The 19865-nt window shown below is 47.3% G+C and overlaps 1 protein-coding gene across 1 annotated transcript in view; it reads right to left on the bottom strand.

Annotated features, from left to right (window-relative positions):
* Nucleotides 1-19865, bottom strand: part of LOC132808054 (zinc finger protein 850-like) — a 39370-nt gene that overhangs the window by 12785 nt on the left and 6720 nt on the right. Inside the window, exons 3-4 of the mRNA XM_060821965.1 lie at nt 5540-5546; nt 86-916 (exon numbers count right to left, since the gene is read on the bottom strand). Coding sequence (XP_060677948.1) covers nt 86-916; nt 5540-5546 — 838 coding nt within the window. The remainder of the gene's footprint in view (nt 1-85; nt 917-5539; nt 5547-19865) is intronic.

Genomic DNA, 19865 nt, shown 5'->3' with positions numbered 1-19865 from the left:
GCTCAAGGTGAAAGTGCACACACCACACCTCCCCTGTCGATAATGGGACTCGGCCATCACTCCTTCAATCCCCCTGCGATGGCACATGAACTCGCTGGTGGCTCCGGAGGTGGGAGGAGCGGGTGAAGCCCTTCCCGCATTCGGGGCAGCTGAAGGGCCTCTCCCCGGTGTGGATCCGCTGGTGGGTCAGCAGGGTGGAGGAAACACGAAAGGCCTTCCCACACTCGGGGCAGCTGAAGGGCCTCTCCCCGGTGTGGATCCGCTGGTGGCTCTGCAGGTGGGAGGAGCGGGTGAAGCCCTTCCCACACTGAGGGCAGGTGTACGGTCTCTCCCCCGTGTGGACACGCTGGTGGGTCAGCAGGTGGGAGGAACTGCTGAAGGCCTTCCCGCACTGAGAGCAGGTAAAGGGCCTCTCCTCTGTGTGGACCCGCTGATGCCTCATCAGGGAGGAGTTGTTGGTAAAGGCCTTCCCACACTCGGGGCAGGTGAAGGGCCTCTCCCCAGTGTGGATCCGCTGGTGCCTGAGCAGGGTGGAGGAGCAGGTGAAGCCCTTCCCGCACTGAGGGCAGGTGAACGGCCTTTCCCCCGCGTGGAAACGCAGGTGGGTCCGCAGGGTGGAGGAATACCTGAAGGCCTTCCCACACTCTGGGCAGCTGAACGGCCTCTCTCCTGTGTGGACCCGCTGGTGGGCCAAAAGGGCAGAGAAAAATATGAAGGCCTTCCCACAATCTGGGCAGCTGATGGGTTTTTCCCCCGTGTGGCTCCGCTGGTGCCTCAGCAGGTGGAAGTAATCTCTGAAGGCCTTCCCGCAGTCGGTGCAGGGGAATGGCCTCTCCCCGGTGTGACTGCGCCGATGAGTCTCCAGGGCAGACGGGACACGGAAGCCTTTCCCACAGTCACCACACTTCCACGGTTTCTCCAGAGGGCGGGATTCCTCGGGTTTCTCCATGGCCACAGCTTCAGCTGCACACAAACACGTGTAGAGCCCCTCCCTGCCGTGAAATCCCCTTCGCTGGCCGTATAACTGTTTCAGGCTCCACACACAGTGCGCTCCAACAGTGGGGTCTCTCGTCCAGTCCCACTGATGCTGAAAACGTCCTCAAACAGGAACCAAAAAGCATTGATCCCTCTCACAGAAATCACAGTCAAAAGTTGTTGTGTTCCCGATGGATTGAGTGACTGTCAGACATTGACATCAAAGTGAGGACTGCAGACGCTGGAGAGTCAGTCAAAAAATGTGGCGCTGGAAAAGCGCAGCAGGTCAGGCAGCATCCGAGGAGCAGGAGAGTCAATGTTTCGGGCATAAGCCCTTCATCCGTTGATTTTGAAACTTCAGTCTTCAGATTTTCAAATACTCTGCAAAAAGAGATACAAAAGTCATCACTATCAGTGCAGGGTAGAAATTCAGAACAAGCAACTCTACTTTCTGTGGAATATTCTTTTGTTATTCCACAAAATTGAAAGCACCATCCCACTCTCCCTTCCCCTCTGTTCTCACTCTGCTTTAACTAATTCTCCTGAAGGTGCTGATTCAGGATCTTACAGGGGCAGAAAAAGCAAAAACATCAAGCCTGACATCTCTCTGAATTTTGGATGCCTCCACCTGAAAGTTAATATCTTTCACAACACTGGGATCCTGCTGAGAGTGAGCAGGTCTGATTTTGGGAAGCAAAACAAAGTGTCAATTCAGGGTGAACCTGCAATGCAGCTTCTTGAGGAAGGACCAGACACAAAATGGTTAACGACCCCAGGAAGGTGGGAGCAAAATGAGACATCAAGGCATTAATGCCGACACACTTCAGTCACACTCTTCTGCTCCCAGTCAGGGCAAAACATGCTCTGAAAGTCCAGCCTTCACAACCACACTTCTGCTTTCACTGAGGACAATTAGAGTCATACAGCACAGAAACAGACGCTTTGGCCCAACCTGCCCAGATATCCTAAATTAATCTAGTCACATTTGCCATCACTTAGCCCCTATAATAGGCCGGGTGCTGGCAGCTGGGACTAAATTGGATTGGCTATCTTGTCAGCAAGAGTTGGATCGAAGGGTCTGTTTCCGTGCTGTAGATCTCGATGACTCCAGTCACATTTGTCACCACTTGGCCTCTCTCTATCTGAACCCTTTGTATTCATCCGCCCATCCAGATGCTTTTTAACTGTAGGAATTGGACCAGCCCCCTCCCACTTCCTCTGGCAGCTCATTCCATATACGCACCACACTCTCCATGAAAAAGTTGACCCTGAGGTCTCTTTTCCATCTCCCCATTGCCCTCACCCTGAACCTATGACCCTCCAGTTCAGGACTCCACAATTCCAAGGGAAAGACCTTGTCTATTTACCCTATCCATGCCTCTCATGAAATTAGAAATGTCTCAGGCTCTGGCACGAGAAGGAGAGGCACCATCCTTACGTCCCTCCTCACCCGGGTAATTAAGACACATACCTGAGTTTGCAGCGTCTGCTCCCTCCTTGGATTCATTCTAGTTGCCACAAGTGAACATATTCCCCCCCCCCCCCCCCCCCCACTTGCTCCCAGGATGTAGAATTGCCCAGAGGGAGGGGGTTCATGCAAACTGACAGGGCCACTTCCACGTTGTGATGCCTTCAATGGGTCGGGGGTGGGGTAGGGAATGGGAGAAGGGGCGAGAGGAAGGGGTGCGGTGCGGTTCGCCGGCTGGCCATCCCACACTGCCCTGCACAGTTTGCGGGAATTCCTTCCCTTCACAGAATCCCCACAGTGTGGAAGCAGGCCACTCGGCCCGACGAGTCCACACTGACCCTCCGAAGGGTAACCCACCCACACCCATTCCCCTACACCTGTTGCTCTACTCCCTGACTATCACACCTCACCTGCACGTCCCTGGGCACGATGGGTAATTTAGCATAGCAATTCCCCCCTAACCTGGACAAAGTTAAAAATCACACAACACCAGGTTACAGTCCATCAGGTTTATTTAGAAGCACTAGCTTTTGGAGTGCTGTTCCTTCGTCAAGTGGTTGTGGAGAATAAGATCATAAGACACAGAATTTATAGAAAAACATGACAGTGTCCTGCCACTGAAATGATACATTGAACAAACCTGGATTGTTAAGTCTTTCATCTTTACAAATGGGTTGCAGATATCAGTAAAATGCAAATCCCAGAACTTCCTGGAAAGCACCTTATCAAGTGAACTTAAAGTTTTATTACGAAAAGTGACATTTCTGCTCAGCTCTGCAAATGTTCATTCACTCCCGCGGGGGTGTGTGTGTGTGTGCACATGAGAGAGAAAATGTCTATTTCCATCCTGTATATCTCTCTGTCTATTTGAGAACAGATGCCTTACTTCTGTTGACGTAAATATTGTTGTAAATCATAGCTGGGTTCTCATAGATAGATGCAAGGGAGAGAGAATTCCTCAAGTAGGATAGTATAAGAATCCTGGGAGACCCCCATTTCTCGTTTACTTCCTAATGAATAAACATTAAACAACAGCACCTATTTCTTACAAATTTGGTTTCATTTTTCTTCTTTGATTCCCTGCTAAGATTTAAGGGAGACAAAATTCCCCTGAGAATCCTGGGGGAGCCCTATTTCTGGTTTACTTTCTCATGAACAAACATTAAACACGAGCACCTATTCATTTCTAATTTGGTTTCATTTTTCTTGTTTGATTCCCTGCTGTGACTACACTGTGCCTGGATGGTTGACAGGCTGGGAGATTGTGGGTTGGGGCTTGATTGACTGAATGCTTTATTGTTCCAGAAGGTGTAGAAGGGGACAAAGCTTCAGCAGAAATCCAGCAGAGCTGAGCACAGACCGACATACTCCTTGGGAACAGGGAGATCAACAGAGGACAGAGAAACCAGGACCTGAAATCTGAGCTGACACCAGACTACCCTGTGCTCAGTGCTTTGATTAGCAGTGCCAACCCTCTACCTTAACCAAGCTTCCCATTAGACAACACCCTCAATATACAGGATCTAATCCTTGCCATCCTGAAGCCATGTCTCTGTGAGGAGTCTCAGACCATAATTCTTCACTTCAATGTGTGCAGTCAATTCATTCACTTTTGTCACAATGCAGCACATATTCAGACTCACCATTTTTAGTTTCAATTTTTGTGATCTTTTTGATTGCTGGTACATTTACTCTCCTTGTCCCTTTCTCTGATGTTCATTTTCCACATCACCTCACTGCTCACCGGCCTTGGTTTGGATTGGCCATGCTAAATTGCCTTTCATGACAACGGATGTGCAGGTTAGGTGGGTTAACCATGGGAAATGCAGGGTTACACAGTTACATAGCAATAAAAGTAGGGGAAGGCCATTTGGCCCGTCCAACCTGCTCTGTCATTCATTAAGATCATGGCTGATCTATTCATCATCTGAGATCCTCCTCCTTGCATTGTCCCAACTACCCTTAATTCCCTCACCATTGCAAAAACCCATCCAACTGTGTCTTGAATATACTTAACAAAGCTGCGTCTCCTGCTTCCTTGGGCAGAGAATTCTATAGATTCACTACTGTCCAGGAAAAGCAGTTCCTCCTCATCTCTGTCCTAAATTTACTCCTCCTAATCTTGAGCCTGGTTTCATTCACCAGTAGAAATGACTCAATAAGTAGAGCTTCATCCCCACAGTGCAAAGAATTCCCACTTTGCACCAAAACCTGGGATTTACTCACTCACTCAGTTGCTGTCTCACAAATGCAAGATTTAATTGTAGCTTCTTCTGCTCCCATTAAGGGCAAAACATCTTTGAAAGCTGCTCTGAAACTCCAGCCTTCACAATCACACTTCTGCTCTCACTGAAGATGATTAGAGTCATATAGAACGGAATCAGACCCTTTGTCCATCCAAACATCATTCCTGATGAAGTGCTCGGGACTGAACTGTCGACTCTCCTGGTCCTCAGATGCTGCCTGACCTACCACCTTTTTCAGCGCCACATTTGACTCTAATCTCCAACATTTGCAGTTCTCACTTTCTCCACATCCCAAAGTATCACCATTTAAACAATAAACCGCCTTTATGCTTTTTTTTCATAGCAAAGGCTATAACTTCACATTGTGGTACTGCATTTGCCACGTGTTTGCAAATTGTCATCTTCTCTACTTCGGGGAGACCGAGAGTAAACTTGGGGAACGGTTTGATGAGCATCACAGCTGGGTCTGGAGAGGCCATCCTGACCTCCCAGTCACCATCCATTTTAATTCCCCTTCCCACTCCCTTTCTGACAAAAATATCTTAGGCTTCCTCTATTGTCACGACAAACCAACTGCAAATTGGGGGAACAACACCCCATCTTCCGCCTGGGCAGCCGACAGCCTGCAGGACTCAACATCGAGTTCTCCAATTTCAAATAACCTCCCTTTCCATCCCCCGACTCCCTCCTCAGCCCGGTGCCCCTCATTTCCACTCCTTCCTGCCACCAACCTGATTTCTTCCCCCCATTGACTCATCAGGCCGTACCCTCTCCCTGTCTTCACCTATCCCCACTTTAGCCCCAGCACCTATCCCCAGTCCTGAAGAAGGGTTACACCCGAAACATCGACTTCTCCACTTCCTGATGCTGCTTGGTTTGCTGGGTCCTTCCAGCCTCCTTTCTGTCTATTTTGCCAATTGAGACACAGACCTCGACCACGTTTCCAGAGTCTGTCCTCCCCCTGGGTTCACCCCCTTTCCCTTCAGTTGCTGCAAGTCAACAATTGAACTCCGGAAAGAAGTAGAAATGGCAAAGGGGGCGAGAAAAGAGAGTGCCGTACTCACAGATCTTAGACAGAGGAAGGGGTTTGCAGTCTGGGTGAAGCTCAATGTGGATTCAGACAGAGAGGAGCAGGAGGAGCACCTTCAGAAACTCATGGTCCAACTTCTGCATTCAGACAATGGGATGGCTCTGATTGGCAGGAGGATCAATTTCGTTCCGGTCCTCCACGGTTCCCTATTGGACCATCAAAGGAAGGTCGGGCGCCTTTTTTTTGCGGAACGCGATGAGCATGCCCAGAGTTTTGCTGACACCGGTGAGCATGCGTACTGCGTTACTGACACCAGGAAACATGCGCAGTATGCTCACTGGGGATGCTGGTGTTCCTGTCAGATTTTAAGAGTCTAAATGCCAACAGGAAAAAAGGGGTCGAGCTACAATTTGTTTTTCCCTGTAATTAGACATTGTATTGTTTTTGCATTCTGTCTGGCTGCTCAACTTCTGTATGTCTTTTCCACACGTTGGGTGGCGAGTCCGGAACTGGAGGGCATGGGTTTAGGGTGAGAGGGGGATGGTTTCTGAGGGGTAACCTGTTTACACAGACGGTGGTGCGTGTCAGCCAGAGGAAGTGGTGGAGGCTAGTACAATGATAATATTCAAAATGTATCTGGATGGGGATATGAATAGGACAGATTCAGAGGAATAAGGGGCCAAATGCTGGCAAATGGTTCACTAGATTAATTTAGGATATCTGGTCGGCATACACCGAAGGGTATGTTTCTGTGCGTGTGATATTATTTCTAGATAGTTGGAACAACTTCACAAGACAAAGACTAGACCATTCACCCCTTACATTCAAGATCAGAGTGCTGCTGGAAATGCACAGCAGGTCAGGCAGCATCCATGGCGCAGGAAAATCGACATTTCAGACAAAAGTCTCGAATGCTGCCTGACCGGCTGTGCTTTTCCAGCACCACTCTAATCTTGACTCTCATCTGCAGTCCTCACTTTCGCCCATTCACCCCTTCCAGCCTGTCCTGAGCAGTGGCCTGACTGTGCTGATTTCAGTGAAAGTTTCAGATGGATTTCAGCAGCTCTTTAAAACAAAACTTGAACGTGCTTTCTGGCGTTAACGGTGTTTCTGAAGATATCATTTTAGGTATTCTCAATTTTGAAGATCAGCCATTTCTCACCCCTCCCGACTCCCAGGTAGAGTCATCGCGACCCATTCTCTCTCTTTCTCTCTCTCTGTGTCTGTCTTTTGAAGGGCTTGATACAGAGGTCAAAGATGGTTCGAGGCTCGAGAAAGGATGGGTGGGGTGTGGTGTGGGCTGGGGAGGAAAGAGACAGAATGGATGGGGGACAGAGAGAGAGAGAAAATGGAGGGGGGTAGAGTGAAACTGTGGCGGGGGGGACAGAGAGAGAGAATGAGTGGGGTTGATAGAGAGATTGAGCGGGGGAGAGAGAGTGGGCGCGGCGGAGAAGTGGGCGATGGCACAGGGCAGGGTGACACTAGGCACACGGATACACAAGATGGTCACTGAGCCATCAGTTGGCCAAGTTGACACACAAGATGGCCGCCGGATCACAATACTGAGAGAAACAGCAGAGCAGATACAGACACTGCCTGAGGGCCACCAGAATGCCAGCACAATGGACTCACAACCCAGGTGATTAGTTTAAGGCGGGTGGGGGAGAGAATACACATGAGTAATGAACACTGCCCGCCGAAGTGTCTGGGTCCGGCCAACACCTCTTATAGAAGTGCTAACAGCTTGATACAGACTCAAACCCAAATGCTAATAGCCAGGGCTGCAGGAATCCTCCTTCTCAGGAAGAGCAATTAGCGCCCATTACTACAACAATGGATTTCCATGCAGACATTGAAATGGACAATGTCTTCACTGAAACTGACAACGACTGTGCGGAAATTAACAAAGGCTGTGCCTGAACTGACAATGATTGTATCAACTATCAACGATTCTGCAAGGACTACCACAAACACATCATGTTACAAAGACAAGAATCTCATCCCTGACCGATTGTATCAGAAGATGGATCAAAGTTTCTTGACGTGTGCTCCGGGTGGAGAGAAGTCTCGCAGCTGACACTGTGCTGTTGGTGTCTTTCTCTCCCCGGAGCCCCGGGATTTCCTTGTGCAATAAACTCTGTCATTGAACCGCAATTCTGACTCCGAGCCTGGTGTTTTTCCCCACAGCAGGGGAGAGAGAATGGGGGTGAGGGGAGAGAGAATGGGGGTGGGGAGAGAGAATGGGGGTGGGGAGAGAGAACGGGGGATTGAGGAGAGAGAATGGGGGGGTGGGGAGAGAGAATGGGGTGGAGGGATGGGGGAGAGAGAATGGGGGTGAGGTGCGGAGAAAGAATGGGGGGTGGAGAGAGAGAATTGGGGTGGGTGTGGAGAGAGATTGGGGGGAGGGGAGAGAGAATGGGGGAAGGGGAGAGAGAATGAGGGAGGGGAGAGAATGGGGGTGGGGGAGAGAAAATAGGGAGGGGAGAGAGGAGAGGAATTGCGAGGGTGGCAGAGGGGAGAGAGAATGGGGATGGGGGAGAGAGAATGGGGGAGGGGAGAGAGAGAATGGTGGGAGGGGAGAGAGAATGGGGGGAAAGGGGAGAGAGAGAAATGGGGGAAGGGGAGAGAGAATGGGGAGGGGAGAGAGAATGGGGTGGGGAGAGAAAATGGGGAGGGGGAGAGACTGAGGTGAGAGAGACTTGGGGGAAGGGAAGAGAGAATGGGGGAGGGGACAGAGAATGGGGAGGGGGAGGTGAGAGAAAATGGAGAGAGATAGAATGGGGAGAGAGAGAAAGGGGGAGAATGGACATTGGACAGAGGGTATGGTGAGAGAGAATAGTAGGGGACAGATGGTGGGGAGAGAATAGATGGAGGGGACAGAGGATGGGGAAAGAAACGACAGGGATGCAGAGGGTTGTGTGAGGGAGAATGGACAGAGTGTTCAGAGGAAAGAGAGAATGGACAATAAGCTGGGGCTGGAGAGAGAATGGACGGGGGCACTGCAATTGGCGGGGGCAATGGACAGTGAGCACTGAGGGTGGTGGGCAGAATAGATGAGGGGCTGTGAGTGGCGGGGAGAATGGATAGAGGGTGCTGGACTGGCGGGGAGAATGGACAGGAGGCACTTTGAATGGCGAGGGCTAATGGACGGGGACACTCAGAGTGGCAGGGGATAATGGATAGGGAACGCTTGAGTGGCAGGGGAGAATGGATGGGGGTGCTGTGGGTGGCAGGGGAGAAATGGCCAAGATCAAAAGGGTTCATGACAGTCAACACTTATCAGATTGTTCCTGGAACAGAAAAACTTGCACTGAAGGCTCCCAGAAGAGGGGTGTCTCATATGTATTCCTTCAATTAGTTTTGAAATATTATTGTGTATCTTAAGTGTTAAGGTATACCTGCCATATAGAGAGATGGCTGTGGTTGTTGGAGGTCACTCATCTCAGTTCCTGGACGTCTATGCAGGAATTCATAAGGTAGTGTCTTAGGCTCAATCATCTTCATCAATGACCTTCCTCCATCATAAGGTCAGAGGTGGTGATATTCCCCAATAATTGCACAATGTTCAGCACGGTTCACAACTCCTCACAAACTGAAGCAGTTCAGTTTGAAATGCAACAAGACCTTAACAATATCCAATGGGCTGATGAGTGACAAGTAACATGTATGCCATTCCAATGCCAAACAATGACTCATCCCCAAAAGAGATAATCTGACCACTGCCCCGTGATATTCAACAGTGTTACTGTCATTAAACACCCCACTATCAACATCCTTGGGGTTTACCATTGACCTGAAACTCAAATAGACTAATCACAGACACAATGGCAACAAGAGCAGGCAACAGGCCAGGGATACTGTGGCGAGTGACTCACCTTCTGACTCCCCAAACCCTGTCCATCTTCTACAAGGCACAAGTCAGCAGTGTTATGGACTACTCTCCCACCAGCTTGGATGGGGGCAGCTTCAACAACATTCAAAAAGCTTGATACCATCCAGGACAAAGTCACCTGCTTGATTAGCCCCATCTCCACATACACCCACTCCCTCTGCCCCACTGTTAAGAAGCAGGAATGTGTTCAGTGTGTAAGATGTACCACGGAAATTCACCAAATATCCTGAGAAAATACCTTCCACACCAACAACCACTTCCATCCAGAAGGATCAGGGCAACAGATACTTGGGAACACAACCTCTTGCAAGTACCCCTCCAATCCACTCACCATCTTGACTTGGAAACATATTGCTGTTCCTTCAGTGTCCCTGGGTCTAAATCCTGGAATTCCCACCCAAAGGACATTGTGGGTCACCGTACCATTATGGATCACAGCAGTTGAAGAAGGCGGGTCACCACCACCTTCTCAAGGGGAACTAAAAGCTGGCCAGCCAGCGATGCACATGTACCATGAGTAACTTTTAGTAAATGATTGAAACAGAGGGTTGGAACCTGCAAACTAAACAAAAATCGAGGTTCAGGTGAAACAGATATAGGGCCTTGATTCTGTCCTGATGTGAGGACAAATAAAGAGTGCTGCACTGACACTGAATTGGAAATAGTGTTTAGAGTTGAATGCCTGCAGTGTTTCACTCAGTGTACCAATCTAATATCGATTAAAGATTAGTTCCTGACGAAAACATCAGCAATATACGACAAAGGACGTTTAAGAAGGCATATGGAACACTTGATTACATCTCTTTAATGGTTGATGTAACACCCACAATCCCATGCGATCAAGAAACCATTCTATCGGCCGTGAGCAGTGCTTATGGTGCGCATGTGTGAAATCGATCTGGGGCCCCGCCCCTCATCGCTCTGATGGACGGGGAGACGAACCTTTGGGAAACCCTGAAGGACCGGAAGGAACCTGGTCCTCCTGCCAATCAGAGCCCTCCTATTGTCTGAATGTGGATGGTTTTGACCATGAGCTTCTGAAGTTGCTGCTCCCCCTCTCTCCCTGAATGGAGGTTGAGCTTTATCCCAGATTGCAACTTCCTTCCTCTGTTTAACATCTGAAAGTACCGCACTCTCTTTTCTCGCTCCCTTTCCCATTTCTTTTCACATCCTTGGGTTCAGCTGTTGGTTTGTAGGAGCTGAGGGAAAAAGGAAGTCAATCGAGGTGAAGGGACAGACTCTGGAAAAGGTTGGTCTAGATCTGTGCCTGTTAATGTTTGACAGGCTTTGTTTCCTGAGCTTGAGACATTTACTTGTCTGGCAAAAAAGGATGGCCTCTTGATCCATGTTGGGGATGGAAGGGGATTATGCTGTGGGTGACTTGCTCGTAGTAGTCCAATAAGTATTGGATAAGTAATCATGACACACAAACCTTGAGTTATTGACTGTTTATTCGGGAGCTCACAGGGAGAGCCAAGACAACCTAATAATCACAAGTCACTCCGACGACAAACAAATTTGTGTGATTATATAGGTCACAATCATTTAACAATTAGCAATCTGTTAATTGCAGGATATTGAGCAAACTGAGGCACTTTGACCAGTCACGTAGTGTCTGGACAGTGTTGGTTAGAATCTGTTAAGTATACAATAGGTCCTTGCAAAGAGAAGGATATTCCCATGGAAGGAAAGAATTTGTTTATCAGGTAGCAGTACAGCTGCAAGGCCGAGTGTCTCTGTTGAGCCTGGGAAACACAATCTTAGCCTGGGAAACAGAAGCTTTGGCAAGCAGGCACTAAGCTGAGATTGAAAGTAGTTTCCAGGTTTTTAATATGTGACAAAATACCTGACCAGAATATAATAATTCTCCCACAATTCCTTCCTTCTTTCCTTTCACCAAATCAGGAGGTCAGTTCAGAGGAACCGGCAAAAGGAGGGATGTAGCAGACCCAGTGGGGCTTGTTGGCCATGGGGGTTTAGAGTCGCCAAGGTAACTGTCATAGTCCAGGTCACCAGGATCAGGAGAGAGAGTGTCAGTGAAACCATCCATTGGTGCGGAAATGTCAGAAATGAGAAGCGGCACAAGTTGGGAAGATGCTGGGATATTCGGCATCAGAAGGCAGCTGAAATGGGCACAGCACTGTTTCTGGAAAATAATGCCATGTGCCCGCAGAACAAAACCAGCAATGAGAAGCACAAGGCCCTGGAAGAGAGCGGAAGCCCAAGAGCCAAGCCAGCCACCCATCCATGTCCAAAGGTCCCAACGGGGAGTAGTGTCATGGAGGGAGGAGGCCGCCTTGCCAATGTGGGCGGCAATGTTAGTAATGTTGTCACTGGAGTCAGGGATGTAGGTACAGCAGTCAGAGTCGATAAGGGCACAAGTGCCTCCTTTCTCGGCTAACAGGGAGTCGAGGGCCATGTGACTTTGGAGAGCAATGGTGAGGAGAGTGACCATCCCTGCATTGAGCTGGTCAAAGGCTGAAGATGTGGCATTGACAATCTCTTCCAGAGTGGTAGCAATTCACTAACCCTCAACCTCAAGGTGGAGGGGAGAAGGTAGAGAAAAGGTGCTGAAAAGTTGCGAGCACTCTCTTGATTTGTGGTTTGGAAGTCTCAAAAGGCAAAGTGTGGGAGTGGTAAAGGAACGGGACAACATAACCTAAATCCCAGCTGCCAGTCCAGGAGGTAGGCAGCCAGGGGGAGGCCGTATGGCCACAAATGAAATCAGTGCCATTGAAGGGCAACAAATGATTGCATTGGGTTCCAATCCAAAAGGTGGGAAATGAGGAATTGATGGCAGTCTTGTTGGGAACCCTGAGGTTAAGTATGCTCCTGTCTGCAGTGGGCTGGTAAGCAGTTAAAGTAAGGAGTAGGGAGTGCAGACACTTACAGAAACCAGCCTGCCATCCTGAGGGATGCTTCCTCTTGATGCAAATACTTCCTAGATGTGGAGTCCTGGCTGTGAGATTGGTGAGGAACAGGGAGGGGGGTGTACGGGAGGGGTTGTATTTTTTCTCTTCTCTATCCCCACACTACTGCCTAACTGTGGGAGTGCTTATATTTCCCCCCACACCCATGTTGTGTGTGTGCAGGTGTGAGACACAGTGAGAGACAACAAGTGCACAAATCTTTATTCACCTTCCACCACCAGGAAGAAAGGAAACACCTGAGTGGCCAGTGACAAGCAGTGCCCCTCTCAGAGGGCAATGCTGCATGATCACATAGTGAGGGGGAGGGCAGGGATCAAATCCAAATAGAGTTGGAGGGGGAAATAATACACTCCACTCCCTGCAGTGCCCACCTCTCTCTGAACAGCCCAAAGATGTTGGTGGGCACCGCGTGCTCCTTCTCCAGAGACACCCCGGCTCTGACATACCCACAGAGGAGGGGCAGGCAGTCAGCCCTAATGACCCCCTCCACGGCCTGCTGCCTGGACTTGTTTATGGTCAGTTTGGCCAGGCCCAGGAGCAGACCCACGAGGAGGTCCTGTGACCTGTCCTCCCCACTTCACACTGGGTGCCCAAACATCACAGGAGTGATAGTATTGAGGCTGGAACCAACCCTTGAATGTATCCATTGTATATCCCACTGATTGCCAGCGGAAGTGGGTATTATCCCTGTCAGAGTTTGGGGTGCTCACCCACTTAGGAAACCAGGGGGATGTGAAAAGTTGTGACAGCAGCAGAATGACCCTGATGCAGCCCCCATTCAGCAGGGTCAGACTCATTAAAAGGTATGGATCTCAGGGGGATCCTTCCCTTGGAGTGGGTGGGAATATGGGCACAAACCCAGCAGCTAGAGCGGCTGTCCTTTTCTGCACAAAGCTATGTCCTGTAATGAAAAGTATTACACAGTAATTCCCATTTACTACAGGTTATCAGGCTATCCATTGTGTCCCAATCAAACATAGTCAGTGACAGAAAGATAAGGAAGAGTGCAGTGCCAGGCAGAATGATGAGACTGAGCCATTCACGGGTGAAGGCTGAAGATGTGTCTCTGACGGGGTCTTCTGGTGTTCCTCCAGGAGGTGGCGCTGGTTTGCATTGTGTAGTGTGTGTCCATGCGGCCTCCCCATGACCTTGCCTGCTGAACGGGGAACCAGCAGGACTAGGGACAGGCCTTTCCATCTCAGCTCCAATATACCCCGGGCCTAATGCTGAGGCTTGGCGGACCCGTGAATGTAAACTCTGAAGAGTTTTGGTTAACTGATGCAAATATTTCCCACTTGTCCAACACTGGAGAGTCAGCTGTTTCAGCCATTGGGATGGTTTTGATTCATCTACTAAATACATCTGCTATTATTAGACAATATTCATAACAATGTACGCGAGGTGATTCTATAAAAGCAAGTTGCAGACAGGCAAAAAGGCTGACCAGGCAAGGAGGGGGTTAACAACCTCAGGGCATCCCTCTTACAGCATGCATCCTGTTTGTTTACAAATTAAACACGCTTCAGCTCTTTTCCCAGCTGTTTTCTGGAAATCTGGGTGACACCAGGTTTGTAATACAGTATTAACCATTTCCTTCTTGCCCAAGTGTATACAATAAAGCACATAATTAACTGAAGTAAGCAGCAGCAAAGAAGGAACACAAACCAGTCCATCAGGGATCACCCACATTTCAGTTTGAGTATCAAAGGAGTACCCTATTTGAGGCCATAGTTTGTGCTGCTCAGCAGGGGGGCTTCCCCTGTGATTTCTGTCCCATACCCAGGCCTGGCATTCCGATCCCCATATTATCTCTATCCGGGTTTTACTGGGGACCCAATGGGACCAGAAGTTTGGGGTGTAAGGCTGCCTGCTTGGCAGCAGCATCCATCTGCTCATTCCTTTGGAAGACTGTATCCATTGCCTCAGCGTGAGCTGAACATCTTGATAGCTGCCAGATTGATTGGACAAAACAGCATTACTATTCGTCTGCCCCGTGGGGGTTACAAATCCTCTAGGTTCCCACAAGGCTCTGTAATCATGGGTCACACCAAAAGTACAGTGAGAGTTGCAGATCCAACCCCGGGAGGGGTCTCTCAGTTCCGAGATCAGTTAAATGAACACTAGGAGTATAGTCTGTTTCAGTAAGGTTTCACAATTTAATTACTAACGGCCGGGCAAAGATTTGTCCAGAAACATTCTGTGTTCCTTGGAGAAACTGCATGATTAACTTGGAACAAAAATTAATTTCATGTTTCTTAGGAGACAGTACAGCATGAAATTACAAATGGACAACAGGTTAACCCTGGGAAACAATGTTGTTCCACGTGCATTATCTCCTCATACCTGTGCTTCTAGGTTAGCTGGGATGGTAGTAATGTCCTATCTAGTTTAATTATATCCATACTATGAAGAAGGCATTGTTTGCTTAATCTGTGATTCAGTTAGTTCAGGAATGCAGAAATGCAGCTTTTGGCCATTTTAAACACAGTGTTAATTTGCAGCCTGAAGCCATGTTGTTATATTACTTTATATTGAGATGCCATTTTGTGGTTAATAAAAGCTCCTGACAACAGCCTAAATCCAGGTATTAGATCCTCATCTGGTGTGGACCTGCTCTGTCACTCAAAAGAAAACTGGATTTACAATTTAAAGCCAGACATGCTATTCTGCTAAATTTTTTTTTTAAAAGATATTTTTATTAGAAACTTAATATTTTGACAGATTTACAAAAATAAACAGAACTTTCAAGCACAAACATTAATATAAAAATAGATCTTAAATATATAATCATCAAAATTCAAAGGAATGATACTAAAGAAGAAAGAAAAACAATGAAACTCAGTTAACTACTAATCTAATCCACAATTATCCAGAGTGTATAGTTGAGTCACTTACATCCTTCAAACAAGAGAAAATGTTCTCTAATACACTCATAACAGTATAATAAAAAGGAAACTATTTCCAAACAATAAGAACAAAAAAAAACATGTTTGAATGGAGATCCTCCCCCTTGTTCTCAGGGGGCCTTACTTCCTTTCTAAAGGTCCACCATATCCTCTCCCAAACAGTGTCCCACCCTTGACCCGGGCGCTCCTTAATAGGATTTAGATATAATACTGAGCTAGAGTTAACAGTGAGCGCCCCACCCCCACCCCTCCCCACCCATACCTGAGTATATCTGATAGCATCAATGCCACGTACAAACACACATAACTATAAAATTACAACTCCAACAAATTACAGTTAAGTATAATAACATAAAATAGCAAGGGAAGACAACCCTGCTCCCAGAAGCAAAAGTAAAGTAGAGTAAAGTATCCACTTCTCCCCACGGAGTGTGGAAGAGGCAAGCCAACATAAATTGTCTCTTACGATTTATTTAAACGAGTCTAAAAGTTCCTTAGCCTCTTCTGGTGATCTAAAATTATACTCGGATCCTTCGTGGTTAAAGCATAACGTCGCTGGGTAGCGTAAGGTGTATTGAATATTTAAGTTCCTTAGATATTTTTTCACCTCATCAAACGCCTTCCTTCTTCGTGCCAAAGCCGGGGAGAAGTCCTGAAATAACATAATCTTGGATCCTTCATGAATCATAACTTTAGGATCCTTTCCAAGCTTTCTGGAGGCATCCAGGAGTATCTGCCTCTCCCTATAACTCTGCAGCCGGAACAGGACCGGGCGTGGGCGCTGGTTTGGGCCAGATCCGCGTGCTGCGACCCGGTAGGCCCACTCCACCCTTACCCGGTCAGTTTCAGCCCCCAGGTTTAAAAGCTGGGGCAACCATCGCTCCAGAAATACTGCTAACTGTCCCTTCTCTTCTTGTTCAGGGAGGCCCAGAAGACGGATATTCTTTCTCCGATTTCTATTATCCAGGTCATCCATGTAGATTTCAAAGGCCCGGACTCTCTGCTCCAGAGCTCGCACCTGTTCTGCAGCTGTTTGTGCTGCAGCCTCGGAGGTCGTGGCCTTTAGCTCCGCCCCCTTCACTCGGCCCTGTAATTCCTCAATAGCCTGGCTGTGCTTTTGTAGCTTTTCTTCGAATGAGTTCCATCTCTGTCTGGATTCTGCGATGAAATTGACGAGTGTCGTTTCCAGCCTGGCAATCATCTCTTCAAGGCCTGTTTTTACATCAGCTGCAGCCGGAGGAGGAGAGGAGGGTGGGGGAGGGGTCTTTGTTTTCTGAGAGCTGCCGGATCCCTTTGGTTTACTCATTATCCACTTAATATTAAACTGCTTAAATATAATAGTAAGCAGCTAATTAAGGTTAGAAAATTTTTTGGGTGGTTTGGTAAGTGTGGTGGGGGTGAGTAACTCACTTTACCCAGGTTTTGGGAAGAGCTCTGTAAACTCAGACTTGCTGAGTTGCCGCCATCTTGGATCTCGGTCCCGGTAAATTTAAGGTCAGGGTGGAATGTGTTGGTGAAGTTGATGAATTGCTCAACCTCCTCGCGGGAGCATGAGATGGCGCCAATGCAGTCATCAATGTAGCGGAGGAAGAGGTGGGGAGTGGGGCCGGTGTAATTATGGAAGATCAACTGTTCTACGTAGCCAACAAAGAGACAGGCATCGCTGGGGCCCATACATGTGTCCATGGCTACCCTTTGGTCTGGAGGAACCGGGAGGATTCAAAGGAGAAATTGTTAAGGGTGAGGACCAGTTCGGCCAAAAGAATGAGAATGTCGGTGGAAGGGTACTGTTGGGGATGTCTGGAGAGGAAAAAACAGAGGGCTTGGAGTCCCTGGTCATGGTGGATTGAGGTGTAGATGGATTGGATATCCATGGTGAAGATGAGGCATTGCGGGCCAGGGAAATGGAAGTCTTGGAGGAGGTGGAGGGCGTGGGTGTTGTCTCGAATATATGTGGGGAGTTCCTGGACTAGGGGGGATAGGACAGTGTCAAGGTAGGTAGAGATGAGTTCAGTGGGGCAGGAGCATGCTGAGACAATGGGTCGGCCAGGGTGGTCAGGCTTGTGGATCTTGGGAAGGAGGTAGACTCTCGGTCTGCCTTTTTGAAGAAAGGAGTTTTCCAATCTAAAGGAACCTTCCCTGAAACTAATGAGGTTTGGAAAATTTAAACCAATGCATGATGTGGGTTATGAAATTTCTGCAATTAATGGCTAACTGTTAAGAATAAACTGTCAGGGTCAAGCATTTTCGAAGTCAGCATTTTATTTGGGTTATGAAATTTCTGCAATTAATGGCTAACTGTTAAGAATAAACTGTCAGGGTCAAGCATTTTCGAAGTCAGCATTTTTTATAAATCAAGACAAAGAACCACAGTAAGACTGAAACTAAGTAGCAAAAGTATACACAGAAAGCGTGTAAGCGAGGGATGTTTAGACCAATTAGCAAAAGCTTACAAAATAAGGTGACCACAAAAAGCATATATGACTCATAGACGAAGGATATTTGAACCAATAAGGATACTACACAAGTGAAAAGTGCGCGTTTTAACTGATAAGCAAAGAAAATAATGTATAAATATTCTGACTGAAGGCAACTTGTGTGTGTGTGTGCCAGCCAGCAGCAGCTCCGCACACCCAATCTTGGAAGATTGAATAAACTTCATTGAGAAAGCTCATCTATGTGTCTCGTCCATTTCGATCTGCCATGGGTCAGATTTAGACGGAGGGTATAAGGGTCGGCCCCTAGGCTGGTCGGTGTTCTCCTTCCGAGGGGGTTCTGAACAGACGTCTACCTTAGACAGGTTGTTAAGAGCAGAGATCTGCCACACGAAGGTCAGGTTTTGAAAGACGTTCTGTTCCCTTTATCGGATCTGACGGAGGAGAAACTGGCTGGCCCTTGATGGGATCGCACCTATAGTATAGTGTAGTCAGGGGTTAGGGAATAAGGGCTGATTCTCAGGAGTGTCTCCCAGGGCCCTGGGATTGGGTCAGTTGCTTGGCCGGATGGCATACAAACTGACTGGCTCCAAATAAGAGATCACGCCTATATAAGAATAAAGGGGTTCATCTATAACATGCATTAACTATTTCACTAGCTAGTTTTTCTTTAAGGGTCTAGAATGAAATACTTTGGCCAACTGGGACTTGTGAACTCGTAGTTCCAACAGTTTACTCAGGACTACTTCCCTGGTCATTGTAAATGTCTTCAGTTCCTCCTTCCCTTTCAATTCCTGATTTCCATCTAGTTCTAAGCTGTTACTTGTATCCTCTCTAGTGAAGACAGATTCAAGCTCTTTTCAATTCTCCGACCATCTCTTTATCCTCTGTTATTGAATTCCCAGACTCATTTTTAAATGAACCAGCACTTAATTTGTTAGTTTTTTTTAAGAAAAGCTGATGAAACTTTCCTTCCTGTTTTTATATTTTTGGCTAACTTTCTAACTCTAATTGCTGTGTTCCTGCCTCCATTATTTCTGATGTTTGCCCCAGCTCTTAACTCTCCTATCAACCTGACTGCATATTCTATGGAACTGACCTTGGTTAAGTGTTGCAAAACACACAGGGGCAAATTTTTCATCTCCAGAAAGTCTTAGTACTGAACACGATAACATTCACTTTGAAATATTGTTCATTCAAAACTTTACCAAGCACACCCTCCAGATTCAAAATCCCACAATGACACCCAGTTTTGTTGTGATCTTCAATTTTGAAGAGAAATTTGAATATCCAGTGATTAACTGGAAGAACTGTTCACGAGGTTTTCACATTTTTAAACAAAAACAAATCAACTGGATTAATTTAGCAGAATAGCACGTCTGGCTTTAAATTGTAAATCCAGTTTTCTTTTGAGTGACAGAGCAGGTCCACATCAGATGAGGATCTAATACCTGGATTTAGGCTGTTGTCAGGAGCTTTTATTAACCACAAAGTGGCATCTCAATATAAAGTAATATAACAACATGGCTTCAGGCTGCAAATTAACACTGTGTTTAAAATGGCTAAAAGCTGCATTTCTGCATTCCTGAGCTAACTGAATCACAGATTAAGCAAACAATGCCTTCTTCATAGTATGGATCTAATTAAACTAGATAGGGCATTACTGACCATCCCAGCTAACCTTGAAGTACAGGTATGAGGAGATTGTTCCCAGGAAATATCATTGGGTTGACCTGTTGTTCATTATGTAATTTTATTACATTTTATTGGATTTACTCTGTAATTAAGGCTGTTCTGTCTCTTAAGAAACATATGAAAATTGATATTTTATTCCAAGGTAATCACACAGTTTTCTCCAAGGAACACAGAATCTTTTAATATCTGTGTTGCTGGACAAATCTTTGCCCGGCTGTTACTAATTAAAGTGTGAAACCTTACTGAAACAGACCATACTCCTAGTGTTCATTTAACTGATCTCGGAAC

This window comes from Hemiscyllium ocellatum, assembly GCF_020745735.1.
Source record: "Hemiscyllium ocellatum isolate sHemOce1 chromosome 27 unlocalized genomic scaffold, sHemOce1.pat.X.cur. SUPER_27_unloc_3, whole genome shotgun sequence".
NCBI lineage: Eukaryota > Metazoa > Chordata > Chondrichthyes > Orectolobiformes > Hemiscylliidae > Hemiscyllium > Hemiscyllium ocellatum.
The sequence above is the reverse complement of the archived record's forward strand: the minus strand, read 5'-3'. Positions and strand labels throughout refer to the sequence as shown.